This window comes from Aedes albopictus, chromosome 2 (assembly GCF_035046485.1).
Source record: "Aedes albopictus strain Foshan chromosome 2, AalbF5, whole genome shotgun sequence".
Classification (NCBI taxonomy): Eukaryota; Metazoa; Arthropoda; class Insecta; order Diptera; family Culicidae; genus Aedes; species Aedes albopictus.
Window position 1 is genome coordinate 503,164,957 of NC_085137.1, and position 27,265 is coordinate 503,192,221.

General features: G+C 42.0%; 1 protein-coding gene across 3 annotated transcripts in view; it reads left to right on the forward strand.

Moving 5' to 3' along the window:
• The window catches only part of LOC109409972 (arfGAP with SH3 domain, ANK repeat and PH domain-containing protein), a 154,645-nt gene extending 127,595 nt beyond the window's left edge, over positions 1-27,050 (forward strand). For all 3 annotated transcript variants that reach the window (XM_029870339.2, XM_062854443.1, XM_062854444.1), the window contains 6 exons: positions 544-1,024; positions 1,088-1,486; positions 1,689-1,802; positions 1,876-1,949; positions 2,031-2,255; positions 25,896-27,050. In XM_029870339.2, the coding sequence (XP_029726199.2) occupies positions 544-1,024; positions 1,088-1,486; positions 1,689-1,802; positions 1,876-1,949; positions 2,031-2,255; positions 25,896-26,093 (1,491 nt within the window). In that variant the 3' untranslated portion in view covers positions 26,094-27,050. The remainder of the gene's footprint in view (positions 1-543; positions 1,025-1,087; positions 1,487-1,688; positions 1,803-1,875; positions 1,950-2,030; positions 2,256-25,895) is intronic.
• The last annotated feature ends 215 nt before the right edge of the window (positions 27,051-27,265 follow it).

Consider the following 27,265-nt stretch of genomic DNA (forward strand, 5'->3'; position numbering starts at 1 on the left):
GAAATTTAAGAAGAAGTTCTTAGAGGATTTCCTTTTTGTGTTGTTTCCGAGGTTTTGCTAGAGTTTCGCCGATTCTTCATGAGTTTTCGGGTTTGAGAGAGGTTTTCTCGGTTCCTCCTGTGACTTCTTCACGAAGTTTTCGTGACCATTCTTCTGTTAGTTTTTCTCGTGATTCCTCGTGAATTTTTTTTTTGTGAGATTTCTCTTAGAAGTTTTTTTTTTAATTTTAGAAGGTTTTTTTCAGGATCTTTTACTGATATTTCTTAAGGAGTTCTTCCCGAGATTTGTTTCCGGAATTTCTCGCCTTGATTATTCTGAAATTTCTCTTGGAGATTTCTTCATAACTCTCTGAGTTCGTCCTGGATTCCGTATCGGCAATTGCACAGGCATTTTTCTGCGTTTTTTCTGACGATCTGCAGATACGGGTTTAAATCCCATCAGAATGAAGTGAAAGGCATTACTAGTCTGTATTTTGCAATCATGTTATACTTGAGGTTTTTTCACTTGCGGTGTTGGTCCTAATACCTTTCTATGCTTCGCTAGATTGAACATGCCATAAAGCGCGAGAAGAGCGCCTTCGATCACATCAACACCGACTGGAACATCCACGACGACGGTTCGACGGATTTCTCCGACGATGACACGGTGCTTATGGACGAACGGAAGTCCCGATCGCGGCCGCCCAGTTTCGTCGGAGGTGAATCGCCGGTGCTACGATCCCGTTCGTCCACGTGCGATTCGATCCAGAGCGGTTCCAGTCCCAGTTCCAGCTGCAATCCGAACCTGGTCAGTGGCGGGCAGCAGATTCCCGGTGGCAGCCAGCAGCGACAAATTCCAATTCCCTCCTCCGGTACTAGTCCAAAGCAATACGCCGGAGGGTTCGGATCGCATTACGGATCGGCAGCCGGTGGTTCTAGTCCTAATTCTAGCAGTTCCAGCAGTATTATTCGCCAAGCGACAGCTCAGATTTCCGCAGCAGCCGCCGCTGCCGCAGCCAGTTCACAGAGCAAAAAGTCTTCCTCCGGTAAGATCGTATTTTGGAACCTTAAATTGCAGAAGTGTGTAACCTTTTTTGTCACCGTTACAGTCAACATAGGTTCGCTGAAGAAACGCACGGCACCGGCCCCACCGCCGACCACCTACGGCACATTGCCGCATGCACCTCGCCATTCGCAGAACATTGACAGTGAGATTTTTGGAGTATCGGCACCTCACCTGCACCACCATCATCCGGAAATGTATAGTACACTGCCACACCTGAGGGGGTCGGATAGCGGCGGGGGAGGAGGAGGAGGAGGTGGCAGCGGTGGGACGGGTTCATCCGCTGGCGGTAAATCGAACTCGTCCCAACAGTTGCACTTTGATAACAAGATCTACGAAAGGTTCGAGGGTTACATACAGTCCAGCAGGGATCCGAACTTCTTGAGTAGCTTTACCGGTGGTCATAAACGGTCGCCTAGCGGGGAGTCGCTGGGAAGGAATTTAGGTGAGTTCTTAGGGTTTTGACATGATTTGAATTCAGTAAACTTAACGCTTTTCTTCCCAAGACTTCGTATGGCTATTTCCATGGTACTTTGGAGAAACCATGGGAAGCAAAGGTTTAACGTTTTTGCTTTTTTGTACACCAAAGTGTAATGAAAGATTCCATCACTCCGCTAGGTTTATTAATTGGAGTTTTTGTTTTCCAGCTGGAGCAAAACTAGTCCTCCCTCCGGCGGGAGAAATTCCTCAGCTAAAGCCAGTCGACAAAAGTTTTCACAACAGACCAAAGCTACCACCGCCGCCAGGGCCTCCGGCTGCAGGTAATTTATCTCTTAATTAAACTGTTGATTGTTCTTCAATCGATAATTATAATCATTATTCTTATCCTTGCAGACAAAGCAATGTCCAACGGACAATCCAACGAGAGTCTCTCGTCGATAGACGACGCAGTCGTGTTGAGGAAAAAGGTAAAATTACAAAATTAAGTGACAATTACTACAGATTTTAAATTAATCTCACACGTTTTTTTTTTTTCATTTCCTCATCAGGCAACCAAAGTTCAGCAACTCAACTCATCGACCAACTATGGGGACTTTGTGGGTGATTTGGACCATTCGCTGGCGTCATCCTCGGGGGGAAATTTGGACTCGGCCAACAGTAGCTTTAGTAGGAACGATACCAGCGGTGCTTCGGCGGCGTCCTCCGGCGGGGCTGGTGGAACGGCTCTAGATGTTAGGAATAGTTTCAACACGTCCAAGGATAGAGCGTACTTTGTAAGTACATAGGGGGACCCGGGGCAAGACGGTCAGGTATCAGGTATCAGTAGGTCGGCTCCAGAGGCACGTTCTCCTCCATTTGGGAAATTTGTGCCATCGCCATGAGCTCGAGCCTATTCATCATTTACCTAAGGGAGACGGATGGCAAAAAAAAAAGAAGAGACAGGGAAAAGGACAGGTGAGAGAATAGCGTCCTGAAAAGGACACTGTAATAACGCATAAATCGTAAAGAGAGCCTATAGCTCTTTACCACAGCGGGTCAAGAACAACAGAACAGCCTGAAGAAGATTCAGATTTTTGAAGTCGGTTTCGCTTGATAAGTGATTACCGAGTACTCGGAAACGCAGCTGCGCAAAAACGAAACAGTTACATATCAAATGATACGAAGTTCCATAATCGGATTCACAGCTAACACATACAAATGAATCAGCTTGCTGAATATTCGCCATGTGATAGCTGAGTCGGCAGTGGCCAGTCAATGCTTTGACCAGCATGCTGCAATTCTGCTTTGACAGATTTCTTAGAAACTTCGCCACCCCTAGAGATGGCTCAGTACAATACAATTTTGTTTGACGACATGACTCCAAACTATTCCAGTATTGTTTGTGTTGAGTGGTAGCCCAGGTGTCAATCTGAGGCTTCACCCAACACTTGGATACCGGAATAGCTGGCTCAGGGCCAATGAAGTCATGTGATGCTCCAGTGCGAGCTAACTCATCAGCCAATTCATTTCCAGCGATGGAAGAATGGCCAGGTACCCACACAAGGAGAACAGCGTTTGCTGAATTATTCAGCTCCTCGATTTGAGTTCGACAAACTAATTCCAGACCAACAATTGAAAAGGCCACATCAACATTGCGTAAACAAACACGTTTCTGTCGACTTGAGGCCTTCTGAGATCCACCCACGCATCTCACCACCACTATCAGAAAGCTTGTTGTTTGCGCTTTCTGTTAGTGGTGGTGAGATGTGTGGGTGGAGTTCAAAAGGCCTCAAGTCGATAGAAACATGTTTGTTTACAAAATGTTGTTGCGGCCTTTTCAATTGTTGGTCTTGAATTCAGATCTAGAGTTGACCGAAGCAAGTGCTTTAATAGCAGCCTGGCTATCTAAACAGAAGTATATTACTTTGACCATTACGAACTGTTGAAGTGCTGATTGCACATAAGAGCAAAGATTTCGGCCTGAAAAACGGTGCAGTATCTACCAAGTGAGTAAGACTGATACAGCCTTAGCTCACGAGAATAAACACCAGCACCTGCTCGACCTTCGAGAAGGGAGCCATCAGTGTAACAAACGATGCCGTCTGAAATACTTCTCTCGCGATATCCAGATGTCCACTCTTCCCGGGAAGGGAATTTCGTGGAAAATGTCATATATGGAAAATTACAAGCAATTGTTAGATCACTTGGAGCAAGGACAACTTTGTCCCAATTCACCAAAAGTGGAAATAACAAGGTGTATGTTGAACTGCGGTTTACAGGAGTTTCCTCGAGTAAACCGAGTACTCATAGGCGTAAGTGCAAGAAAGTGCTTCTTGTTTGAGATGAATGTATAGTGGGGCAACTTTAAAGAGAACCTCGAGCGCTGCCGTGGGAGTTGAAGAGAACGCTCCAGACATCGCCATTAAGCATATCCTTTGGAGATGGCCTAATTTTGATGGGATCGTTCTCACTTCGCTCTTTTGCCACCACACAAGACATCCGTAGGCCAATATTGATCGAACAACAGTTGCGTAGATCCATTTGATATACTTGGGTTTTAGACCCCAAGTTGTACCAAAAGTTCACCAGCATTGCCCGAAGGCCATACAAGCTTTCTTGATTCTGAACTCAACATGAGGTGTCCAGGAAAGCTTGGAATCAAGAATAACTCCAACGTACTTTACCTGTTCAGTCACATCGATTTCAGAATCAAAGAAACGCATAGGTCGAACGCCATCACGGTTTCGCCTTTCCGTGAAAAGAACAATAGATGTTTTAAGCGGATTTACCGAAAGGCCATATTGGCGACACCAACCCTCAACTACCTGAAGAGCGTTTTGCATCAGGTCGAAATGGGTGCTGATGCACATACCGACTAACAATGTTAGGTAGTCGTCGGCAAAACCATAAGTAGGAAAACCGCTATTATTGAGTTGCCTCAATAGCGTATCTGCTACGAGATTCCACAAAAGTGGTGATAAGACTCCCCCCTTGGGGGCATCCACAAACACTCAATTTCCTAATCGCCGCTTGACGCAATGTCGCGAAGAGATGTCGGTTTTTGAGCATTTGGTGAATCCAATTGGAAATCATTGGAGATATACCATGACCCCGTGCGGCTTCCAATATGGCATCGAAAGGCACGTTGTCAAAGGCACCCTCGATATCTAAGAAAACACCCAAGCAGGATTGCTTTTGAGCGAATGCCTTCTCGATATCGTAAACAACTTTGTGTAAAAGAGTAACAGTGGACTTTCCAGATTGGTAAGCATGTTGGTTCACATGAAGAGGCACATTGGCCAGATAAACATCACGGATGTGATGATCGACAATGCGTTCTAAGCATTTCAGAAGAAAAGAGGTCAAACTGATAGGTCTGAAGCTCTTTGCTTCTTCATACGACGCACGACCCACTTTCGGAATAAACTTTACAGTAATATCCCGCCAGGATTTGGGAATATACCCTGTAGCAAAACTGCAAACAAGTAGTTGTTTCAAAACATGTTTGAAATGATCAAATCCCTTCTGAAGCAAAATAGGATAAATCCCATCTGCCCCGGGAGATTTGAAAGGAGCAAAGCTATTAAGTGCCCATTCAATCGATTCTAAAGTTATGATACTCCGAGCCGAAGCTAAAGAATCATAACTACAAGAAAAGACATCAGGTTCATCCGAAGACGTAATATCCACACATCCAGGGAAGTGTGTACTGAATAAACATTCCAAAACTTCCTCATCAGAGGAAGTGAAATCACCATTTGGCAAACGAAGTTCGTTCACTTGAAAATCCTTAGATTTTGCAAGGATTTTGTTCAATCGACTGGCTTCACTCAGACTGGAAACGTTTGTATAAAGGTTTTTCCAGCCGGATTGTTCAGCAGACCGAAGAGCTTTCTGGTAGGCCTTGCGAGCCGACTTGAAAGCCTCCGATCCAGCCGAACGTCGTCTGTTCCAACTCTTTCTACATTGTTTCCTGAGCTTGGCCAGATCAGAGTTCCACCAAGGGGTTCCTCTTGTGGTCTTCACAGACCGCAGAGGGCAAGCTTCTTCAAAAGCTTCCATGATGAAGGCCGTTGTAGTATCAACGGCTTCATCTAAATCACTTGGAGTGTCAATTGATGGTGAGTATCCATGAAATTTGGCTGCAACCAAATCGGTAAAGAGATCCCAGTTAGTTGACCGGGGGTTCCTGAAAGGCAAAGTTTGCGAAGTAACATTCACATGTTCAAACAAGATGTAGCGATGGTCAGATAAAGATTCTTCATCTGACACATGCCAATTGGTCAGCTCGTGACTAATTCTGCTAGAGCAAAGAGTTATGTCTAACACTTCCTCTCTAGCAGATACCGAGAAGGTTGGGCGGTTGCCTATGTTAAGTATTCCAAGATCTGTACTACTTAAGTATTCCATCCAGGCCCGGATTAAGGATTGTGGGGGCCCGGGGCCCGAGCGGATGAGGAGGCCCCACGGAGAGATGACCAAAAATGTTTTTCTTTATTTTCGAACAGTACTTGAGTAATATGAATAATAAAGCTAATGTTAGCAACCAAAAAAGGTTTTTGTGGGGGCCCCTAAAATGTAGGGGCCCGGGGCCCGGGCCCCCCCGCCCCCCCCTTAGATCCGGCCCTGATTCCAAATTGATGTCTGAGCTGCCCCAGATTATATGGTGAGCATTAGCATCACTACCAACAATTAGCGAAAGGCCTTTTGAAGTGCAGTATGCAATGACTTGCTTGAAAGCATCCGTAGGGGATGGTTCATCATGCGGTAAATAAACCGAACAATAAACGTATTTCCTGTTGAGGTTTCCAACAGATACATCGATTGTGATAGCACATACATCTCTGGTAGTTAGTTCAGAGATGAGTGTAGCAACGATTGCGTTGTTGACAAGCACACATGCTCGAGGCATGACACGTGAGTTTGCCATTTCATTTTTACTGAAAGTAGCAAACACCGGATTCACAAGGTTTCCTAGATAGAAATTCCCCTTACGAAAGTAAGGTTCTTGGACTAACGCCACTTGGGCTGTACCATTTTGCATAAGTTTACAAAGATTGATCGTTGCTGTTCTTTTGTGCTGAAGATTGATCTGAGCTATCCTAACCGTAGCCACTACCCAAACTAGGCAAGATTAAACTCTTAACAATCACAGCACAACAAAGAACAGCAACAATAAAGCCAGATCGGTATCGATTTGAGTGCGCCAAAGGCGAGGATGCACAGAATACACTGTGTAAAACGCATAATGCGAAACCATATAGGTGAAAATTTAAACTAATTAATAACATCTTCATAATCCCGCCCTTATTCAGCCTCAAGTATGAGATTGAAGAAGGGCAGCTGATTGTCTCGGAGAAACACAAGGTCCACCGCACTATTGCTCCGGTTAGCGCAGTAAGGGCAAAATACTGTGGAGGGTGCCCTGGTACTCCACAGGCTCCGTTTGCGATTAGGTTTTTATAAGACCCCCCTAACCATTCATTCCTAGGCACGGTAAGCGTAAAGCCGCATAACACCATGAATTAGGGGTCACCTGATTAGTGGACTCCTACCACTGGAACAGGCGGTCCGTAGTGCTATTCTTAGCCAGTTGAACTAACCGCTACCGACACTACACAGCTATCTAGGCTGATCGGGAAAAGAAGTTAATATTAATGATCAACTTCAAACGGGCCCGAAAAGCCGTCAAAAGCTAATAATATTAGCTACAAGCTACAAGTTACAAGTACTAATATTACAAGTGCTAATAATTTGTGTTGCATAAAGGCTCGTTTTTCCACTAATATTATTAGCACTTGTAATATTAGTGACCATGAAATTACAAGTTGTTTTGGTTCATTTACCTGTCAAAATTCATCCGACAGTTCACTATTAATTTGAAATGGCAGTTGTTGTTTGTTTATTTCCTGCATTTTTTAGAAAAGCATCCGGGAGAAAAATGAAAAAAAGTTAACAGAATGTTCGTTAAAAATAATTTCATAGATTCGGAAGTTTTGCAATCTCTATACTGCCTATGATCGCTTATCAGTCCCATATTTGCTGGGTTTCTTATTCATATGGGACAGTTATGCGATCATAGGCAGAATACGATACATGAAGAAAAGCATGTGCTATTTGGATCATTTTCGGCCGCTCTAACGAAATATTTTTTTATTAAGTATGGTATTTCAATTACCAAAATAAAGTAACACATTTTTTTTTAATTTTACTATTATAGATTTTATTACAAGTTGTTTTATTATGGCATTTTCATAGACAAATAAACGACTAAAGCGTCAAAAACAATAAACATATAAATGACAAATATACATACACAAAACATGGAACAGCATTAGTGAATATGCTGAACAAAGTATCGAGATTTTTAATAAAATGTCCCAAAGATTCAATTGAAAAACAATGGATAAAGATTTAGCAACAGGTATCATACTTCTTGTTTAAATCCGAAGTGACCTAGGATGCGATAATTGAGCTTTTACCTTGAGGCAAGACACTGTGCTTGCTGGAGGGTACATTTTCCGTCACAGAGTTGCTCAGAATTCCTCCGGATTACTCCCGTTTTTATATGGGTGTTGCCTGACTTATCGCAAAATCAAAACAATATTGCCCGATATCTCGCTTTGCTTGCAGTTTTAGGGATGTTTTTCAACAAAATTCGTCGATCACAGGTACAAAGAGTTATTCACAATTTCTCAGAGTTACTCTCGTTTGCAGTGTCTTTCCCCTAGGCTTTTACCTACTTTTATATGTATCCACTCGATTCGGATTAGTAATCCTACATTATAGAGATCTGCGGAGGCGGCCATTGTGAGCCAATCGTGCAGAGAGAACTGTCAAAGTGTGAGCCAAATGAACATGCTTATCGTTCGTAGGAAGGCGTCGTTTGAACGGTATTGCAATCGGAACTAAATAAATTAAAATTATTTATTTTTAATATCGAGATATTGGCGGCATATGTATGTTTAGTAAAAAGATAAAAATTTATCAATTCTGCTTTCAAAAGCTCATGCTTATGACGACACTTTTGTTGCTGAACTTGTCGAAAAAACTTCCATTGCTGCTTCTTGCTTCACTTCTGCCGATATGATTAGCGTAACACTTTTGCAATGAATTTCAGATTTCTTCGATTGCTCCGCTATTTCAACAAAGTTTTGAAAAAAAAAATCTACCATAATTAGAAAATGTAAACAAAACAACTTGAACCACAACGAAGTCACGCACAAAGTTTGAACATCTAGCTTTGTAGCAAGTGTTGGCAGCTGTTGTAAACAAAACAAACAGCGTTGCCGAATCGACGTATGTAACTTCCGCTCATCTCTATGTAGAGGATTTCTAATTCGGATCAGTGCATATTGTAGCTTTTAAGGTGAAACGGGACGCCGTGTTATTTTTCCTATCTTGCCTCTCTTTCTAGCAATTTGCCTCACGATTTTGAAGATGGTAATCTCGAGTTCTATCGCACTGAAGATGCTGAAAAACAATCAGCATATGCACTGCAAGTGAGCATACACAATGATAGGTTTTTGTTGCAAAATATGAAGTAGAATCTGAGATTACCATCTTAGCAGCCACAGAGCAATGGCGGGTATTTCCTCGACCGTCCCGTCCGCCCTTAATTAGTTCAATTATGCACAATAAAAACAATTGATTCAAATGTATTTCGCATATGCAACTTCACGTGTGCTTCAAGTTGCACCTTCGATTTGATGCAGTGACGCAGTAACCATAACATTGTATGTGATAATACATAAATCAAAGATGGGTTTTGTAGATACTTTGGAGAACTTGAGAAACTTAGCAGAAATGATATTTTGTATACAAAATGACGTGCACATCAACGCAATTATCTCTCAATGAGTTTCAAAATGGTAAATCAATATATTTCAAACGAAATATGACTTCTGCAATAATTGAAATTAACTTGTAAAATTGTTTACAAGACCTTTGCGACTTGTAATCAAAAGTACAAGTCATAGCTAATATTTTATACTTGTAGTTTGTTTATGCAACAGACACTGGTAAATTCTACTAATAATATTAGTCCAACCGACTTGTAGTATTAGACTTGTAACTTGTACTTGTAGAATTTTTATGCAACAGGAAATCACAAACTACAAGCTATAAGACTAATATTACAGGCATACCTCGATAGTACGTACACCACCGCTTCGTTTAGTGTACGTACTATCGAAACGTACGTACTATCGAATCACAAATTTTTATTTCAAATTTCATTTTCAAATCAAAGAATGTTATTTCTAGAACGTCAAGATTGCCAAAAAAATACATGTGGCCTAAGGGTCCGTTTATTAATTACGTAATTTTGCTTGTTTAGGATCCTATCTTTATTGGAAAAATCTTCTTGTGCTCTGGAGATGCTTCGTAGAGGCATCTCGTCTCTGGAAACTTATATTGATTTTATTTGAATTATATTTTAGAACCATCCAAACTGGTCTAGATATAATTAAATCGATCTAGATCAGTTTTATCTTGTTATAGAAACATTCTAGAAGTATTTTCTCCTGCAATATTTATTTCCGTGATATTTTCAAAATCTTCTGAACATAGCTCCTTCTAGGACACCTCCAAGAGTTTATTTTTTTTTACGAGAAGGTATTCCTAGAGGTATCCCGGAGCTCTTGGAGGAATCCCGGAATTCTTGGAGGAGTTCAAGGAAACAATATTTGATGAATCTTAGAAAGAATTCCTGTAGGAATCTTGGAATGATTTCATGTAGAAATCCCGGAACGAAATTCCTGGAGGTATTCAGGAAGAAATTCCTGAAGAAGTCCTGGAAGTCCCGAAGTATTACAGAGGAAATTCTTGGTGAAGTTTCGGAAGGAATCTCTGGAGAAATCTCTGAAAGAGACCCTGGAATCTCATTAGGAATCGCAGAAGAAACTCCTGGAAGAATCCCTAAGGAATCCCAGAAAGAATTCCTGGAGAAATATCAGAACCAAAACTTAGAGGAATTTCGGAACTGAAAGAAACTTGAAGAAATCTCTAAAGCAAGCGAGAAAGCGAAATGTCTTTCCCCGAATCCCACGATTTGGGTTCACCCAGAAACAATTGAATTGGTACAACCTATAGGACAATGCAAGCCGCGGTTGCTAAGGATTTTTTTTCGGTTTCGATGTTTTGTGACCTTTTTGTTTACGTTCGGACTTCAAGAGATTTCTTCCAGAATTTCTCAAGAAGTCCCCGGAATCCTCCGGGAATTTCATCAGAGATTCTCCGAATAGTTTCTTTTAGGATGTCTCTGGATTTATTTTTTTGGGCTTCCAGATTCCTGGAAATTCTAGCAACTTCACCCAGAATTTCTCTAAGAGTTCTTCCGGAAATTTTATCAGAAACTCTTACCGATATTCCTGTTTTATTCGGTCATCAAATAAAATATTTCGGTGTAGATTTTACAAAGTAACGTTTATTAATGCTTCCGTACTCGTACGCACTCGGATATCGAATGAAAGGAAAGGGAGATTATGAATGGCGGTGTGTATGATTGAAAGGATCGTTCATAAATTACATATTCGAGTGGCGATCAAATACTACGTAATATAACATCCTCCCTGTTTTATAGTATTGTCGGGCCGCCACCAAACCGGACTTCGCACAATCAAGTTGCGACGCGACTCAACTCGCGACGTTTTATAATCATGTCAAAAGTAGTGCGCATCCTTCCCGTTGTTGTCAGCAACACAGCGCACTAGATGCGAAACAGTTGCGACACTTGTGAACCAAGAAAATGACAATTTTTGATTGAATGTCGGTCTTGATTCCAACCGGATAGACAATAAAAGAAAAACTATTAGAGACAGTAATCTTTGAATCGCATTGGGAGCTTAACATTTCTCTTAGGTCTAACACTTTGATCATCAACGACTGAATCCTTGGATGGTTTGGTAACTTTCGGGGTCTCCGGTGGCTTCGCTGCTGATGCTACTTCCGGATGAACGGCATCAGGTACACTGTTGGTCGCTTCTCGATTAGACACCGATCTGTCAGAAACCGGTACGGCCAACTGCTCCGTGGCAACAGGATCAACGTTTGGTATGATGAATTGATCTGGATTCACTTCAGGCGCCTGGGGTTCATTACGTGGTTTCAAGTGCACCAAATCACGTCGATACTGCATACCATCCACATCAACTATGTACGACCGCTCATTCAGTTTGTTGCTAACTCTGGCAGGTGTCCAAGTCTTAGATGTTTCTGGTTGAAGTTGTACGTAGACTGAAGATCCCGTCTCCAAATGCGGTAGATTCCTGGCTTTTCTATCATACTGAATCTTCGCTTTACGCCTTCGTTCTTCAATCGCTTCAGGAACACCCGACACTAGTGTTGGCATTAGATGGTTTGTAGACATTGGTATACCGCAGCGAGTATTTCGAGAAAACAACCGAGCTGCGGGACTGGAACCAATTTTATTTGGAACATTTCTCCAGTGCAATAATGCGTACCAGAAATCATTGCCTGCTTCATCTGCTTTCTTCAACAACCGTTTCGCTATCTTCACGGCCGCTTCAGCTTTTCCGTTAGCCTGCTGATGGTGTGGTGCCGATGTTGAATGAAGAAAGTCCCATTCACGAGCGAACTGTTTCCACTCTCGGTTGACAAAATTCGTTCCGTTGTCTGATATGACCTGTTGCGGCTTGCCGTGTCGGGAAAAGTTGGATTTGCATACAGCAATCGTTGCTTTCGGTGTTAAATCCTTCAACAGGTCAACTTCAAAAAAATCCGAAAAATGGTCAACAGTAGAGTAATGCGGGGCAAAAGTTCGCACCTAACAGACTTCACAAAATAACTAATAAACGAAAAGAGAACAATATAATTTTTCTTCGTTAAACGGGTTCCTATCATGTTGCCTTCAAAACGTAGTACTAGATTTTTTCGCGTTCCTTTTGAAGTTTTAGTAATACAAATTTTAATACAAGTACTCTCATGCGAACTTTTGCCCCATAGTGGGGGCAAAAGTTCGCATTATGCGGGGCAAAAGTTCGCACCTTGTACAGGATAGTTTATTGATTTGATGTTCATTTATTTCATGTTAATTCATGTTCGTCTTTTCACTCTAGCCATGAAATCTGTTTCCTTCTGTTCTTAGCATTACGCCCCAACTGGAATACGACCTGGTGTTCAGCTTTTGTATAGAGTGTCTTTTATGAAGACTTCCACAAATATTAACTAAGAGCTGTCCTTTCCAGCGTTACTGAAGTTGTCAAAATACATTGTGGGGTAATCATAGAGATACATGTTGCACAAAATACATAAAAAAAAACAAATATGCAGCAAATCTGGTGAACGGGACCGTAATCGAATCTTATCCCCGTCAGTATGGTGATGAGTTGTAGCTGTCAATTTACAAACTAAGCTATGAAAGACCCCGGTAAAGTAGATAAACATAAGAACTTCAGAAACTTACGAAAAGACACGACGAGGATGACGAAGAAATTGTATTAAAATGTTTTTTAAAGCCATTTTTCATTTCTTGATTTAAATGGGTGAATATAAAGTTTGCCTTATAAAAGAACTTCTCACAAAACTAAGTTTAAACCCTCTGCCTGAACGATTTCAGGGTGCATACTACACATATTATACATATATAGTAGATTCTATACGAAATCATCATTGCTTCAAAGATTCTGTAATTATATTGATGTACTAGATGCAGAAATCTAGTGCGAACTTTTGCCCCACAGCTACTGCGAACTTTTGCCCCACTGTCGAGGTTTTAACAATGTCCGTTTCTGCAAGAAGCACTAGTAGTTTATTGTTTATTCGAGTGCACCTCTCGAACTACTATGGAATAACGATTCTCCGACATCAAGAGGTTATGAGATTTTTATTCTTCTTGTTACTACAAATTCTTATTCCAAAAGGTCCAAAAGTTCTATCAAAACACCTAGAAACACATTTTTTCGCATAACTCTGCCAAACCATAACGAAATCATTCCAATTTTTATTGACGAGTAACTGACCTGATTATGTGTCGAACCCATACAGATTTGTTTGGGTTCTTAATTTGTGCTCCGAAAAACACCCACTGCGAACTTTTGCCCCGTGCGAACTTTTGCCCCGCATTACTCTAACGAGGAATTTGCAACTTTTTCCTTGGTACTCAGCAAAGAAGACATCCATTGATACCAATTGGAATGGGTATACTGGAATTGGGTGACTTTGCATTGGCGCTGGAGTTTGAGATGCTTGGAATTTAGCACACACGTTGCACTGAGCGACAGCTTCCTTAATCTGGGCACTCATTCCAGGCCAGAAAAGGTTCGCCCGTGCCAACTTTAGAGTCGCCTCCATCCCATTGTGGCTGACATGGACTTTGCCAGTCAACTTCCGACGTAGCGTATACGGGACAACAATCCTGTCGTTACGGTAGATGATTCCGTCTTGAGTGCTGAGCTCGTTCCTGTACTTGAAGAACATTCTGGCACTATCCGGAACTCTATCCACTGATGCGGGCCAACCATCACGAATGTACTGCATAACCTGTTGCAAAGACGTGTCCGCTTCTGTCGCTGCAATGATCTCGTTCAACTGCTCATCCTTCACTTTCAGGAAACTGGAGAGATTGACTTCTTCGATTTCACGGAATACTCGAAAGATGTTCCGCTTATTTAACCTATCATCCGCAAGATTTTCGTCGAACGGTGCTCTGGATATCGCGTCAGCCACCACGTTGTCTTTGCCCGTGACAAACTCGATTGTCAATCGGTAGCGCTGCAGATTTAGCAACATGTGCTGCAGACGTCGCGGTGCAGAAAGTAGTGGCTTCCGAAACACGGCAACCAACGGTTTGTGATCAGTCTTTACGGTAATTTTAGGATTTCCCACAATTAGTTGATCGAACCGTACGCAAGCGAAGAGGATAGCGAGTAATTCCTTTTCGATTTGTGCATAGTTCTTCTCAGTAGGCGTGAGGGTACGTGAAGCGTATCCAATTACTCCATGGCTTTGGAAAACAGCTGCCCCTAGACCGTAAGAACTAGCATCACACTCGATCACTATTGGCTCGTTCACATTGTAGTATCGCAGTGTATTAGTATCTGCCACCAAACACTTGACACGATTGAACTCCTCTTCTTCCTTTTCTGACCAAACCCAATTCTCTTTCTCCGAAATCAATCGCCGAAGGACAGTGAAATTTGCGCTGAGATTTGGTATGAAACGGCTGAGGTAGTTCACCATTCCAATGAACCTTTGAAGCTGTTTACGATCTGTCGGACGCGGAAAATTCTTGATAGAAACAACTTTACTCTCGTCCGGTTGAAGTCCCTTGTTCGTCAACACGTGTCCGTAGAACTTGACCGACGTTTCGCAGAGCTTGAGTTTGCTGAAGTTCAGTTTGACGTTGCATTCCTTCAAGCGAACCAACAACTTCTCCAAGCAGATATTGTGGTTCTCCAGAGCTTCCTCCAACGTGTCTCCCGAGCCGTAAATCAGCAAATCGTCAGCAACGCATTCCACTCCCGATAATCCCTGAATCACCTCTTGCAGCTTCATCTGGAAGATATCCGGGGCGGAAGCGATCCCGAAAGGTAGACGAATCCATCGGTACCGCCCGAACGGTGTCCAAAACGTTGTTAGTCGGCTACTCTTCTCATCCAGTAGCACATGCCAGAAACCCTTGCGAACGTCCGCCGTTGAAAACACTTTTGCCTTCCCTAATTCGGGCAAAATTTCGTCGATAGTGGTGAATTGCATATGGGGACGTTTGAGCGCTGCGTTCAGCGGTATTGGATCGAGACAGATGCGAACGGATTCCGATTTCTGCTCCTTGCGCTTGACCAACACAATATTACTAACCCATTCGGTGTGGCGATTCTCCTTCACGATCAACCCATCGCGTTCCAGATTCTTCAGTTCTTCCTTCAGCTTCTCTCTCATTGCGATTGGAACTCTTCGAGGTGGCTGGATCGAAGGTGTGACGTCGGCAGAAACTTCCAAAGACACGGCTCCGGCGAATTTACCGATACCGTGAAAAACCTCCTCGTGTCGTTTGACGATATTCTGAGCTTTTATACGGTATACATTCAGAAGTTCTTGTTCCGTTTTCGGTGCAGTGAAATTCACTGTGTTGCAGAATTTTACAAAGCCCAGAATGCGACACACATTTGCTGAGAGGAGCGGTCCATGGGTAACATCGACTACTTGAAAAACAAGGCTGTACTTACGGTCTTTCCTCCGACATGGAATTTTTACTTGCCCGATCACCGGAATGCTGTTCCCGCCGAATGCTTGGAGATGGTACGCGGATGGCTGCAGCTCGATTTTGTCTTTGCCAATCATGTTCTCCAACCAATTCTTCCCCACAAGGCTTGTGTTCGCACCAGTGTCCAACTCACATTTCACGGGCTGCCATTTCCCACCGATCCGCAAGTCCAGGTCCGCGGTAACATGTCCACCACTACCGGATTTATCAATGATTTTTCCGATTGACACACTTTCACCGCAGGACGACTCATCGTTGTCGTTATCACTGCTCTCCGCTGAATCACTTTCGGAGCTGCTTTCTTCGCGCACTTGCTTCACTCGGAGCTTCTTCTTTAGCTTCTTCTTCTGATCCGCCTTACACACTTTCTCGAAGTGATTTTTTCCACCCCAACGATTGCACCTTTTCCCCAGCGCTGGGCAAGCACCTTTGGAGAAATCATGCTTTGCCCCACAGAACTTACACTTCATCTTTTCTCTTTTCACCATGTTCACTTCCGCGCTTGCTTGACCCACTGTAACCGGATGCCTCTCAGTTATTTCTTCAGCACGGCACAAATCCATGGCGTGCGCTTCCGTCAAGTTTTGGGTCGTTATCAACTTAGATCGAAGCTTCATCCACTTGATCGAAGTAGCAAGTTTGTACTTGATCATGTCCCCTTCCAGCACACCGAACTTGCACAGTTTCGCGAGTGATTTTACACGACACAAATAATTGTCAACACTTTCTGTGGAATCTTGCACCAGCGAAAAAAAATCAAACCAGTCGACAAACTTGTTCCGTTCACGCACAACTTTGCTCTTTATCGCCGCGAGAGCAAGTTCCGGGTCGTTTTGCTGAGCCTGATTCAGTTCGAAATTGAAGTACTTTTTTAACGCGTCTTTTCCAACCACCGATAGCAAAATGCTCGTCTTTTGCTTGTTCTGATCGGCCGGCCACGCATCCATGCCGACCGCACTGGCATAGGTCTTCCAATTCACTTCAAAAAAATTGAAATTTTGTTCCATGTCACCTTCCAAATCTAGCGGCGGCGGCAGTGGAACAGACGACGCGGCTGCGCTTCCCGCAACCGGTGCCGCAGGCTGATTCAATTGAACGGTTTTCACTGAACCAATCAGAGCCTGCATCGCCTGCCTTTGCATTTCCATAAAACGCGAAAACTGATCTGCATCCATTTTCTTCAAGTTTATTCACTTCTGGGAAAACACTCGAGTCCGACACGATAGCGAAAAAAATATGGCACACGACAGGATCCAACAAGTTTGCTCTTCACCGCACAACTTTCCGCAATCACTGCTGCTGATGATTTTCCCGCCGCTCGGACCGAACAATTCCTCAAAAACACTTCCACGATATACGAATGACGTCGGAAAATACTTTTTAGTCCACGACTACTTCTGACACCATGTTTTATTCGGTCATCAAATAAAATATTTCGGTGTAGATTTTACAAAGTAACGTTTATTAATGCTTCCGTACTCGTACGCACTCGGATATCGAATGAAAGGAAAGGGAGATTATGAATGGCGGTGTGTATGATTGAAAGGATCGTTCATAAATTACATATTCGAGTGGCGATCAAATACTACGTAATATAACAATTCCTTCAAAAACTCCTTGCAACAATCCGTCAGGATTTATTCCTGGAATTTCATACGAGATTCTTCCCGGAGTATCTTCTGGGAATTCTCAAGGAATTCCTTCTGAAACCCTCCCAGAAATCCTACAAGATCCCTGACAAGAACTTCATTCAGTATTCCTCTGAAAGCTTCTCCGAGATCCCTCCAGGAACATCTTCCGGTTTTTTTTCGGGAGCTACTTCTGATTCAAGTATTCCTTCTGAGATTCCTACAATAATTTCACCAGGTAATCTTTCTGGGAGTTTTCCAGGATTCTTTCGGAAATTCCTTCCGGGAATTTCATCTGGGTGACTGTCAGGAATTACTTTTCAGGAACTTTTTCCGGGATTCCTCTTTGAGCTTCTTCTAGAAATTGTTTCAGAAACTGATTCCGGGATTTCTTAGAGGAATCATCTAGAGACTCTTTTTTGGTTTCTACCAAGAGCACCGCCAGGAATTCCTGCAGACTCTTCTGGAATTCTTTCAGATGTTTGTAATGGAAATCCTCATGGAGCTCATTAGGGGCTGTCCATAAACCACGTGGTCATTTTTTTGGGACTTTTCAAACCCCCCCCCCCCCCCCCCCCCGCGTGGTCATTAGTCCATACAATTTTTTTTATTTGTCCATACAAAATGGTCATTGGCCGAACCCCCCCCCCCCCCCTCATGACCACGTGGTTTATGGACAGCCCCTTATGGACTTTTTGGAGCATTTTGTTTTTGGAATTCCTCATGTAGTTTCTGTAGGACTTTCTTGAATAAACACAGGAAAAAGCAACTAAGTTATAGCTCCCTTCTAGAGGAATTCTAGAATAAGTTTGTGGAGAAACCACGGAAGGAATACCTGGAAGAGTTTCAGGAAAAATTACTAAGGTAATCTTAGAAGGAGTAATGCTGAAGGAATCTCGAAACTAATTTCTACAGAAATCCAGGAATCTGTGGAAGAATCTCGGGGAACTTCCTGTAACAATCCTGGCCAGAGTTTAAAATTTTCATTTTCAATGAGTGAAATTCACCGTGAAATTTGAAAATTCTCAACTGAGGGATCAAAATAAAATTCATTTTGGTGAATGAATTTTTTCACCTATTCATTCATTTTTCTGTCACTGACAATTTTCACTGAGAAATATAACTGGACCGTAACTCCCGATTATACTTCTAATCTGTGTATAGTAGTTAATTAGAATATCAATTATCATCTCTATTCGTCCATTAAGTCGGATTGTGCGTCTGTTAACAAAAATTGGACATTTTACGACTTGCGAAAAAATATTCGTGACAGAGAATTGAATGAAAAAAGAGAGGCATTCAGCTGACAATGAATGTGGCCAAACGCGAATGAAAAAATGAGAATGTCAATCTTCACTTTCAATCTTCGAATTTTTTACTCTCTGATCCTGGCAAGAGCTTTTGACGGAACCCCAGGCGAAATCTCTTAAGGAATCTCAGAAAAAAAAAACTCCTGGGAAACCCCCAGAGGGAACTTCTGAAGGAATCCTAAATAAACTTCCGGAAGAATTTCATTAAGAGCTTACGGAATTCCAGAAGAAAGCTCTGAAACAAATTTGTATACAAACCACGAGGGGATTCTTGTGGAATCCCAGAAGGAACTCCATGAGGTGAGCCACCATCAAGTTATAAAACAGCACACGCACGCAAATGGGGGGTAATTTTGAATTACATCCAACCACTCATGATAAGCTGGGGTTTTTTTTTTTATTTTTAATGTGAGACCTGACGATTTTTTCAAATCCAAATCGTAAACAACAAAGCCACGAAACGTAAAAAACTAAGAACATTTTCCTTAGCCACCGCGGTTTGCAGTGCCCTACGGTACTCAAAGTTCTTTAAATTTCCGAACTCATGGAAAATTGTCAAATATTTTATACGTATCGCAAAAAAAAGTTAATTGTTGGAAATCGAAAAAAAAAAATAATAGGGTATAACTCAGCTTGGTTGGGAAGGATCTGAGGCCAACTCTGAGTTCAACATGTTTCAAAAAATCCCCCGTGACGAAGAGAACAAAACTGCCGAAAATACACAATTTCCCCTATGTAAGTGAACTGAAATCAATGGTTTGGATAAGTAACTTGATGGGTTTGATTCATGTTTTGGAGAGTAATCTTCGCCGAGAAATTAAGTATTTTTATTACCACGCAAAATAGAACCATCATGTGCCTTTTTTACAACGTTCTATTGATAAAAAAAAGCGTTTAGACCACAAAGCTGAGAAGCAGTCCTCCCCAGTTGGGATGTAACGCCAGAATGATGATGCCAGATATTATGACTGGCAGAAAATATCTCTGTAAAGCGAAGAATACTGCAATCATTACATCAAACGTATTCGTTCATGCCATTCATTTCGCTACATTTTAAAACTACTTTTTACTGAAAATCCGTGTTATAGGAGTCTGCATAACACTAATTCATAGTATCGGAGTCTCCGCTATACGTTTACTAATGATTCGAACTCATTTTTGTAGATTAAAAATTAAGTAAATTTTGATGTACGTACTATCGAGGCAAAATGTACGTACTATCGAGGGTACGTACTATCGAGGGTACGTACTATCGAGGGTACGTACTATCGAGGTACGCCTGTATAAGTAAAATTTTCATTATGCTACAGGCCCCTGGTGTGAATCTGAAGCTTTACCCAACACTTCGATATCGGAATAGCTGGCTCAGGGCCAATGAGGTCATGTGATGCTCCAGTGTGAGCTAACTCATCAGCCAATTCATTTCCAGCGATGAAAGAATGGCCAGGTACCCATACAAGGTGAACAGCGTTTGCTAAACCCAGCTCCTCGATTTGAGTTCGACAAGCGATAACTATCTTCGACCTAGAGTTGGCCGAAGCAAGTGCTTTAATAGCAGCCTGGCTATCTGAACAGAAGTATATTACTTTGCCCATTATGTGCTGCTGAAGTGTCGATTACACTCCGGCACATAAGAGCAAAGATTTCGGCCTGATAAACGGTACAGTGTCTATCAAGTGAGTAAGACTGATACAGCCTTAGCTCACGAGAATAAACACCAGCACCTGCTCGACCTTCGAGAAGGGAGCCATCAGTGTAACAAACGATGCCGTCTGAAATACTTCGCTCGAGATATCCAGATGTCCACTCTTCCCGGGAAGGGAATTTCGTGGAAAATGTCCTATATGGAAAATTACAAGCAATTGTAAGATCACTAGGAGCAAGGACAACTTTGTCCCAATTCACCAAAAATGGAAACAACAAGGTGTATGTTGAACTGCGGTTTACAGGAGTTTCCTCGAGTAAACCGAGTACTCATAGGCGTAAGTGCAAGAAAGTGCTTCTTGTTTGAGATGAATGTGTAGTGGGGCAACTTCAAAGAGAACTTCGAGCGCTGCCGTGGGAGTTGAAGAGAACGCTCCAGACATCGCCATTAAGCACATCCTTTGAAGATGGCCTAATTTTGATGGGATCGTTCTCACTTCGCTCTTTTGCCACCACACAAGACATCCGTAGGCCAATATTGATCGAACAACAGTTGTGTAGATCCATTTGATATACTTGGGTTTTAGACCCCAAGTTGTACCAAAAGTTCACCAGCATTGCCCGAAGGCCATACAAGCTTTCTTGATTCTGAACTCAACATGAGGTGTCCAGGAAAGCTTGGAATCAAGAATAACTCCAACGTACTTTACCTGTTCAGTCACATCGATTTCAGAATCAAAGAAACGCATAGGTCGAACGCCATCACGGTTTCGCCTTTCCGTGAAAAGAACAATGAATGTTTTAAGCGGATTTACCGAAAGGCCATATTGGCGACACCAACCCTCAACTACCTGAAGAGCGTTTTGCATCAGGTCGAAAAGGGTGCTGATGCACATACCGACTAACAATGTTAGATAGTCGTCGGCATAACCATAAGTAGGAAAACCGCTATTATTGAGTTGCCTCAATAGCGTATCTGCTATGAGATTCCACAAAAGCGGTGATAAGACTCCGCCTTGGGGGCATCCACAAACACTCAATTTCCTAATCGCCGCTTGATGCAATGTCGAGAAGAGATGTCGGTTTTTGAGCATTAGGTGAATCCAATTGGAAATCATTGGAGATATACCATGACCCCGTGCGGCTTCCAATATGGCATCGAAAGGCACGTTGTCAAAGGCACCCTCGATATCTAAGAAAACACCCAAGCAGGATTGCTTTTGAGCGAATGCCTTCTCGATATCGTAAACAACTTTGTGTAAAAAAGTTACAGTGGACTTTCCAGATTGGTAAGCATGCTGGTTTACATGAAAAGGCACATTCACCAGATGAACATCACGGATGTGATGATCAACAATGCGTTCTAAGCATTTCAGAAGAAAAGAGGTCAAACTGATAGGTCTGAAGCTCTTTGCTTCTTCATACGACGCGCGACCCACTTTCGGAATAAACTTCACAGTAATATCTTGCCAGGATTTGGGAATATACCCTGTAGCAAAACTGCAAACAAGTAGTTGTTTCAAAACATGTTTGAAATGATCAAATCTCTTCTGAAGCAAATCTGATAAATCCCATCTGCCCCAGGAGATTTGAAAAGAGAAAAGCTATTTAGTGTCTATTCAATCGATTCTAGAGTTATGATACTCCGAGCTGAAGCTAAAGAATCATAACTACAAGAAAAGACATCAGGTTCATCCGAAGATGTAATATCCACACATCCGGGGAAGTGTGTACTGAATAAACATTCCAAAACTTCCTCATCGGAGGAAGTGAAATCACCATTTGGCAAACGAAGTTCGTTCACTTGAAAATCCTTAGATTTTGCAAGGATTTTGTTCAATCGACTGGCTTCACTCAGACTGGAAATATTTGTACAAAGGTTTTTTCCAGCCGGATCGTTCAGCAGATCGAAGAGCTTTCTGGTAGGCCTTGCGAGCCGACCTGAAAGCCTCCGATCCAGCCGAACGTCGTCTGTTCCAACTCTTTCTAGGTACCGTGGAGGGCCCATATTCTGCGCACCTAAGACTTTTTAAATTTCAATCAGCCGTAATAAATTCAAAATAAAACCGATTTGGCTGAATTTTGACCGCGCATAGCTATAAGCCTTGTAATTGAGAGAAAAATATATTTTTTATTTAAAACACTCAATTTTTATGTAAAATCATGGAATTTCTAAAATGAGTCAATGTTCCTGATTCTGCGCACCCTTTTTTGGAATGTTCCTTATTCTGCGCACTAATATTCCTAATTCTGCGCACATGGGAAAAACTCCTCTCCTCTCCTCTTCTTGGCGTAACGTCCTCACTGGGACAAAGCCTGCTTCTCAGCTTAGTGTTCTATGAGCACTTCCACAGTTATTAACTGAGAGCTTCCTCTGCCAATGACCATTTTGCATGTGTATATCGTGTGGCAGGCACGAAGATACTCTATGCCCAAGGAAGTCAAGGAAATTTCCTTTACGAAAAGATCCTGGACCGACCGGGAATCGAACCCGTCACCCTCAGCATGGTCATGCTGAATACCCGTGCGTTTACCGCCTCGGCTATATGGGCCCTGCATGGGAAAAACTCTAAAAAGATAATATATTGTAATGAAAACATGATTCATAGACCAAATTCAATTGCATTCTTCATTTTCAACTTTCATACATTACGACCGTATTGGAACCAACTTTGATTACTAAGCAAAGTGAATTTTAATCATGCTACACAAAAGGATTTGGTAGCATTACTGAATACTACTATGTAAAACTTTTAAGTTATCCGCATAATATGCACACTCATAACATTTTAGTAAAATTTACGTTCATTTTAAAACACTTATAAACTCTTACGCCATGAAAAGGTGGCACAATATTTGCTTGCAAACTTAGACTTCTTTCTTGTTAAACTCCAGGGTTTCCTCTGTTTAAGCAAATTCCATGTAAACTCACATCATATGTCCCGTTTGACGTATGCATGCATGGATACATTGAGTTTCGCCCCGGGGTTGATGGCAAATGTTTGAAACGAACGGTTAATCCGGTCGAACTATCGGATCAAAAATGCAAGAAGCGTAAATAAGGCTTTAAAGATTATAAACTAATTTTTTTAAACGTAATTACATTCACCGGATTGCTAGAAACATAGAATATGGTGTTTATAACTATGGTGGCATTTACATATATGATGTTTGTTTATTAATTATATGTTCAAAATGTAGTGGTTAAATGTCTACGCAGAATTTTTTTTTTTTTTTTTTAAAGACACGGACACGCTCAATGCTTCCAGTGAGCTTTTCGCTCTTTGAAGGAAGCACGACACTAGACAACGGACTAGCATGCAACGCCCAGTGGCACAGCCGAAAACTTTTCCTGACAGCTGCGGCGGGAATCGAACCCGCGCTCCTCAGCACGATGCGACTAAGAGCTTGGTGACCCTAGCCGCACGACCACGGAGCCGCACTTAGGACCACTATTTAATACCAGTTCCTAATTCTGCGCACCTAAGAAGAACAAGAACATGAAGAAAAGAAGAAGAAAACTCAATTGTTTTTTGCCCATTCTGATTCCTCGAAGACAGCAGTACAGGATGCGCATGGAGAAGTAGGCATTATATTCATTATATATGTCGCAAAATGCTTCAGCTGATGAGGCAACTTTTTAGCAGCTTCGCTAACGGACACAGATTTCAGGTGATTTCCCGTACTTGCAACACCATTTTATTTTTTTACAAAATAATGGTCATTAGTTTGAAACATTTTTTCTTCACAAACTTTTTTATTACTATAGAAACAATATTAAAAAAATATATTTGAAGCTAATATTAAGCTAGCGTCCATGATCTTGTCGTATATTAGAGAAAGTGCGCCGAATTAGGGACTGCGCAGAATTAGGGCCAGTCACGGTACATTGTTTATTGAGCTTCGCCAGATCAGAATTCCACCCAAGGGGTGAAGACCCTTGTGGTCTTCACAGACCGTAGAGGGCAAGCTTCTTCAAAAGCTGCCATGATGGAGGCCGTTGTAGTTCATACGGCATCATCTAGATCAGTGATCCTCAGCCTAACTGGCACTGCGGGCCAAAATTGAATTTTCAAAAGAGCCTGCGGGCCGCACGTCATTGAAACACAAAATCCATTTGTTTGATTCTTTAAGAATTTATTGATCAAGATCACAGAATTATACAACCTGGGGTTATCAGGAGATATCGTTAAATGTAGAATTAGCATCTAAGTTAAAATACACGTTATTTATTTCAGCAATTTCTTTTACAACTATTGGGTGTACATTAGGTTAGAACAGAGATTTGATGTCTTACAACTGTCTTTTAGCAAAGGCCACATTGGGAATTCAATTATAGCAAATTACAAATGGTGGTAGAGACTAGGAAAAAGCCAGAGAAAAAAACCTAGTGTAATTGTTGGAGTTATTTATCGGGTAGGGGTAGAATTATAGCCTTATTACTAATATCACAGAGGTGTTGTTCTTATAGCCGAGGCGGTAAACGCACGGGTATTCAGCATGACCATGCTGAGGGTGACGGGTTCGATTCCCGGTCGGTCCAGGATCTTTTCGTAAAGGAAATTTCCTTGACTTCCTTGGGCATAGAGTATCTTCGTGCCTGCCACACGATATACGCATGCAAAATGGTCATTGGCAGAGGAAGCTCTCAGTTAATAACTGTGGAAGTGCTCATAGAACACTAAGCTGAGAAGCAGGCTTTGTCCCAGTGAGGACGTTACGCCAAGAAGAGAGAGAGAGGTGTTGTTCTTTCCGACAGATTTACTGCAAAGCGGTAATTAGCGGGTTGGTAGACATACGGCACCGGTTGCGAAATTTTGACATTCCAAGCTCGATAAAGGAATTCACGGTATCTATTTTGGCAATACGATGAACCTCAGCCGTTGGGTAGAAAGGATCCAGATCAAGGACCATCTTCAAGATCTTGTTTTGCTGGACTTGAAGTTTTTTACGATGACTTTCGGCACAAATTTTCCATGCAGGATAACCGTAGAGCATGATGGGTCGGATGATTGCTTTGTAAAGAAGAAGTTTGAGCTTCTTGTCTAAGCGAGAACGCCGATTCAGAAGCGAATATAGGCAACTCACGGTTCGCTTGCATTTCAGGAGCACTTGATTGATGTGTTTACCGAAAATCATTTTACTGTCCAATAACAGGCCTAGATAAATAGATTCATCTGACCAAGGTATAGCTTGATTCGAAATTGTAATTTCCTGCCGAGGCAAGTGCCTGGGGTGTCTCCTCCTGGTGAAGAACATTACTTGAGTTTTCGCTGGATTAACCTTGATTCGCCATTTCGACTGGTAATCGCTTAGACTGTCTGAAGCAGATTGTAGTGCTTGACAAATGGGGTCCGCTGATAGGTCCGCGGCAGAAAACCCCGTGTCGTCGGCAAAGAAGTAGTAACACACTCCGTCTATTTGTGGTACGTCGCTGATGTACAAGTTGTAAAGAACTGGACTGAGGGTTGATCCTTGTGGCACTCCAAAGGGAATTCCAAATGTATCGGGCTCTTGTATTCTGTGTTGTTCCTGAAGCACCTAAATGTCCTTGATACCAAACGTCCTCATGCCAAATGTCCTTATGCCAAACGTAACAGACCCCATTCATTCTGTATTCCGTTCCAGACCGGACCGCGGCGGTGTCGAGCGCTGTACGACTGCAACGCGGACAACGACGACGAGCTCGAGTTCAAGGAGGGCGAAATTCTGATCGTCCTGAACGAGCGAACCGACGACGACAACTGGATGGAGGGCGAAATCGAAGGGGACAGCTCCCGGCGAGGCATGTTCCCGGTGAGCTTCGTGCAAATGTTGGACGAGTAGAGAGAGAAGCAACTACGACTAGTAAGTAGGTAAGGTTCGAAAAGTTACAAAATTTGGTGACGCGCAACTATGACGGCGGAGCTGAGCTTCGCCCGAACAAAACAAAACAAAACTCGATGGAATTAGGAAGGTGTTTTAGGTAGATCGAAGATTTCCGTAGTTGCGACAAAAAACAAAATCGTTCAAGAGTGATTTTTCTAAGTCTGCTACCGTTAAAGTATGTCTATTTATCGAAACAAATGCAAATCCGCATCCTCTTCTGGTATTCGAATAATCTATTTGCTATTTATTATTAGTTTTTTTTACGCCTAGGAGGATTTCTCTTCTCTCTGTCCACGGAACGGGGAGAAACACTATCGAGAGTTATTAGCATATATTAGGGTAGTGCGGATAAGCGAGAAAGAGTACTATTTTATGAATGTGTATTATTACTCTAAGGCGTAGGACACGATGCGAATCGTATAGTAACGAAACTGCTCAAAGTAGAAGATGAAATCTTTTCCTCCAATTGATAAGTCTCTTTGAGTCTTTTTCCCAAATTTATACTTGATTCCGCGGCGCGAGAGCACACAAAGCAAGCAGCAAACGAAAAGAATGTTAACCTAAGAAGAAAGCATTTATTTTGAGTTTGGTTTAAGGGAAAAAGCGGAGACGTGCAAACAAATTGACACAAGATGGTAATTTTAAATCAAAGAGAATCAAAGCAAAAACAAAGAAAGGACAAACTACAAAAAAGCATATATATGATTAGTTGATAGATATTGTTTGTATAAATTAACTACCGATTACCTATTGCATATATATATTGAAGAACGCATGGAACAAATGAATAAAACAAAACCATAAGCTATGCGAATGTGTAAAGTTACAAAGAAAGCGGAAACGTCGGATTATTAGTAGAAGAAAACGGAATAATATGTGCCAGTATACAGAGAAAATATAAACTAAGAAATGAAACCGAATAAGCTCGAAAACAGAAAGGAATTAAGAAAAGAAACGGGAGTCCAGTGAAAATTAAATTGAAACTAAAACAAATAGGTACCATAATAGACAAACAAATCGTTACTCAATGTGTAATAGAATCGACGTCTCTTCATCCCAACTCACAGCCGAGGGTAGAAACTGATGGATATTTAGTAAAATTCGGTATCTAAATATTGAGACTGTGTCGC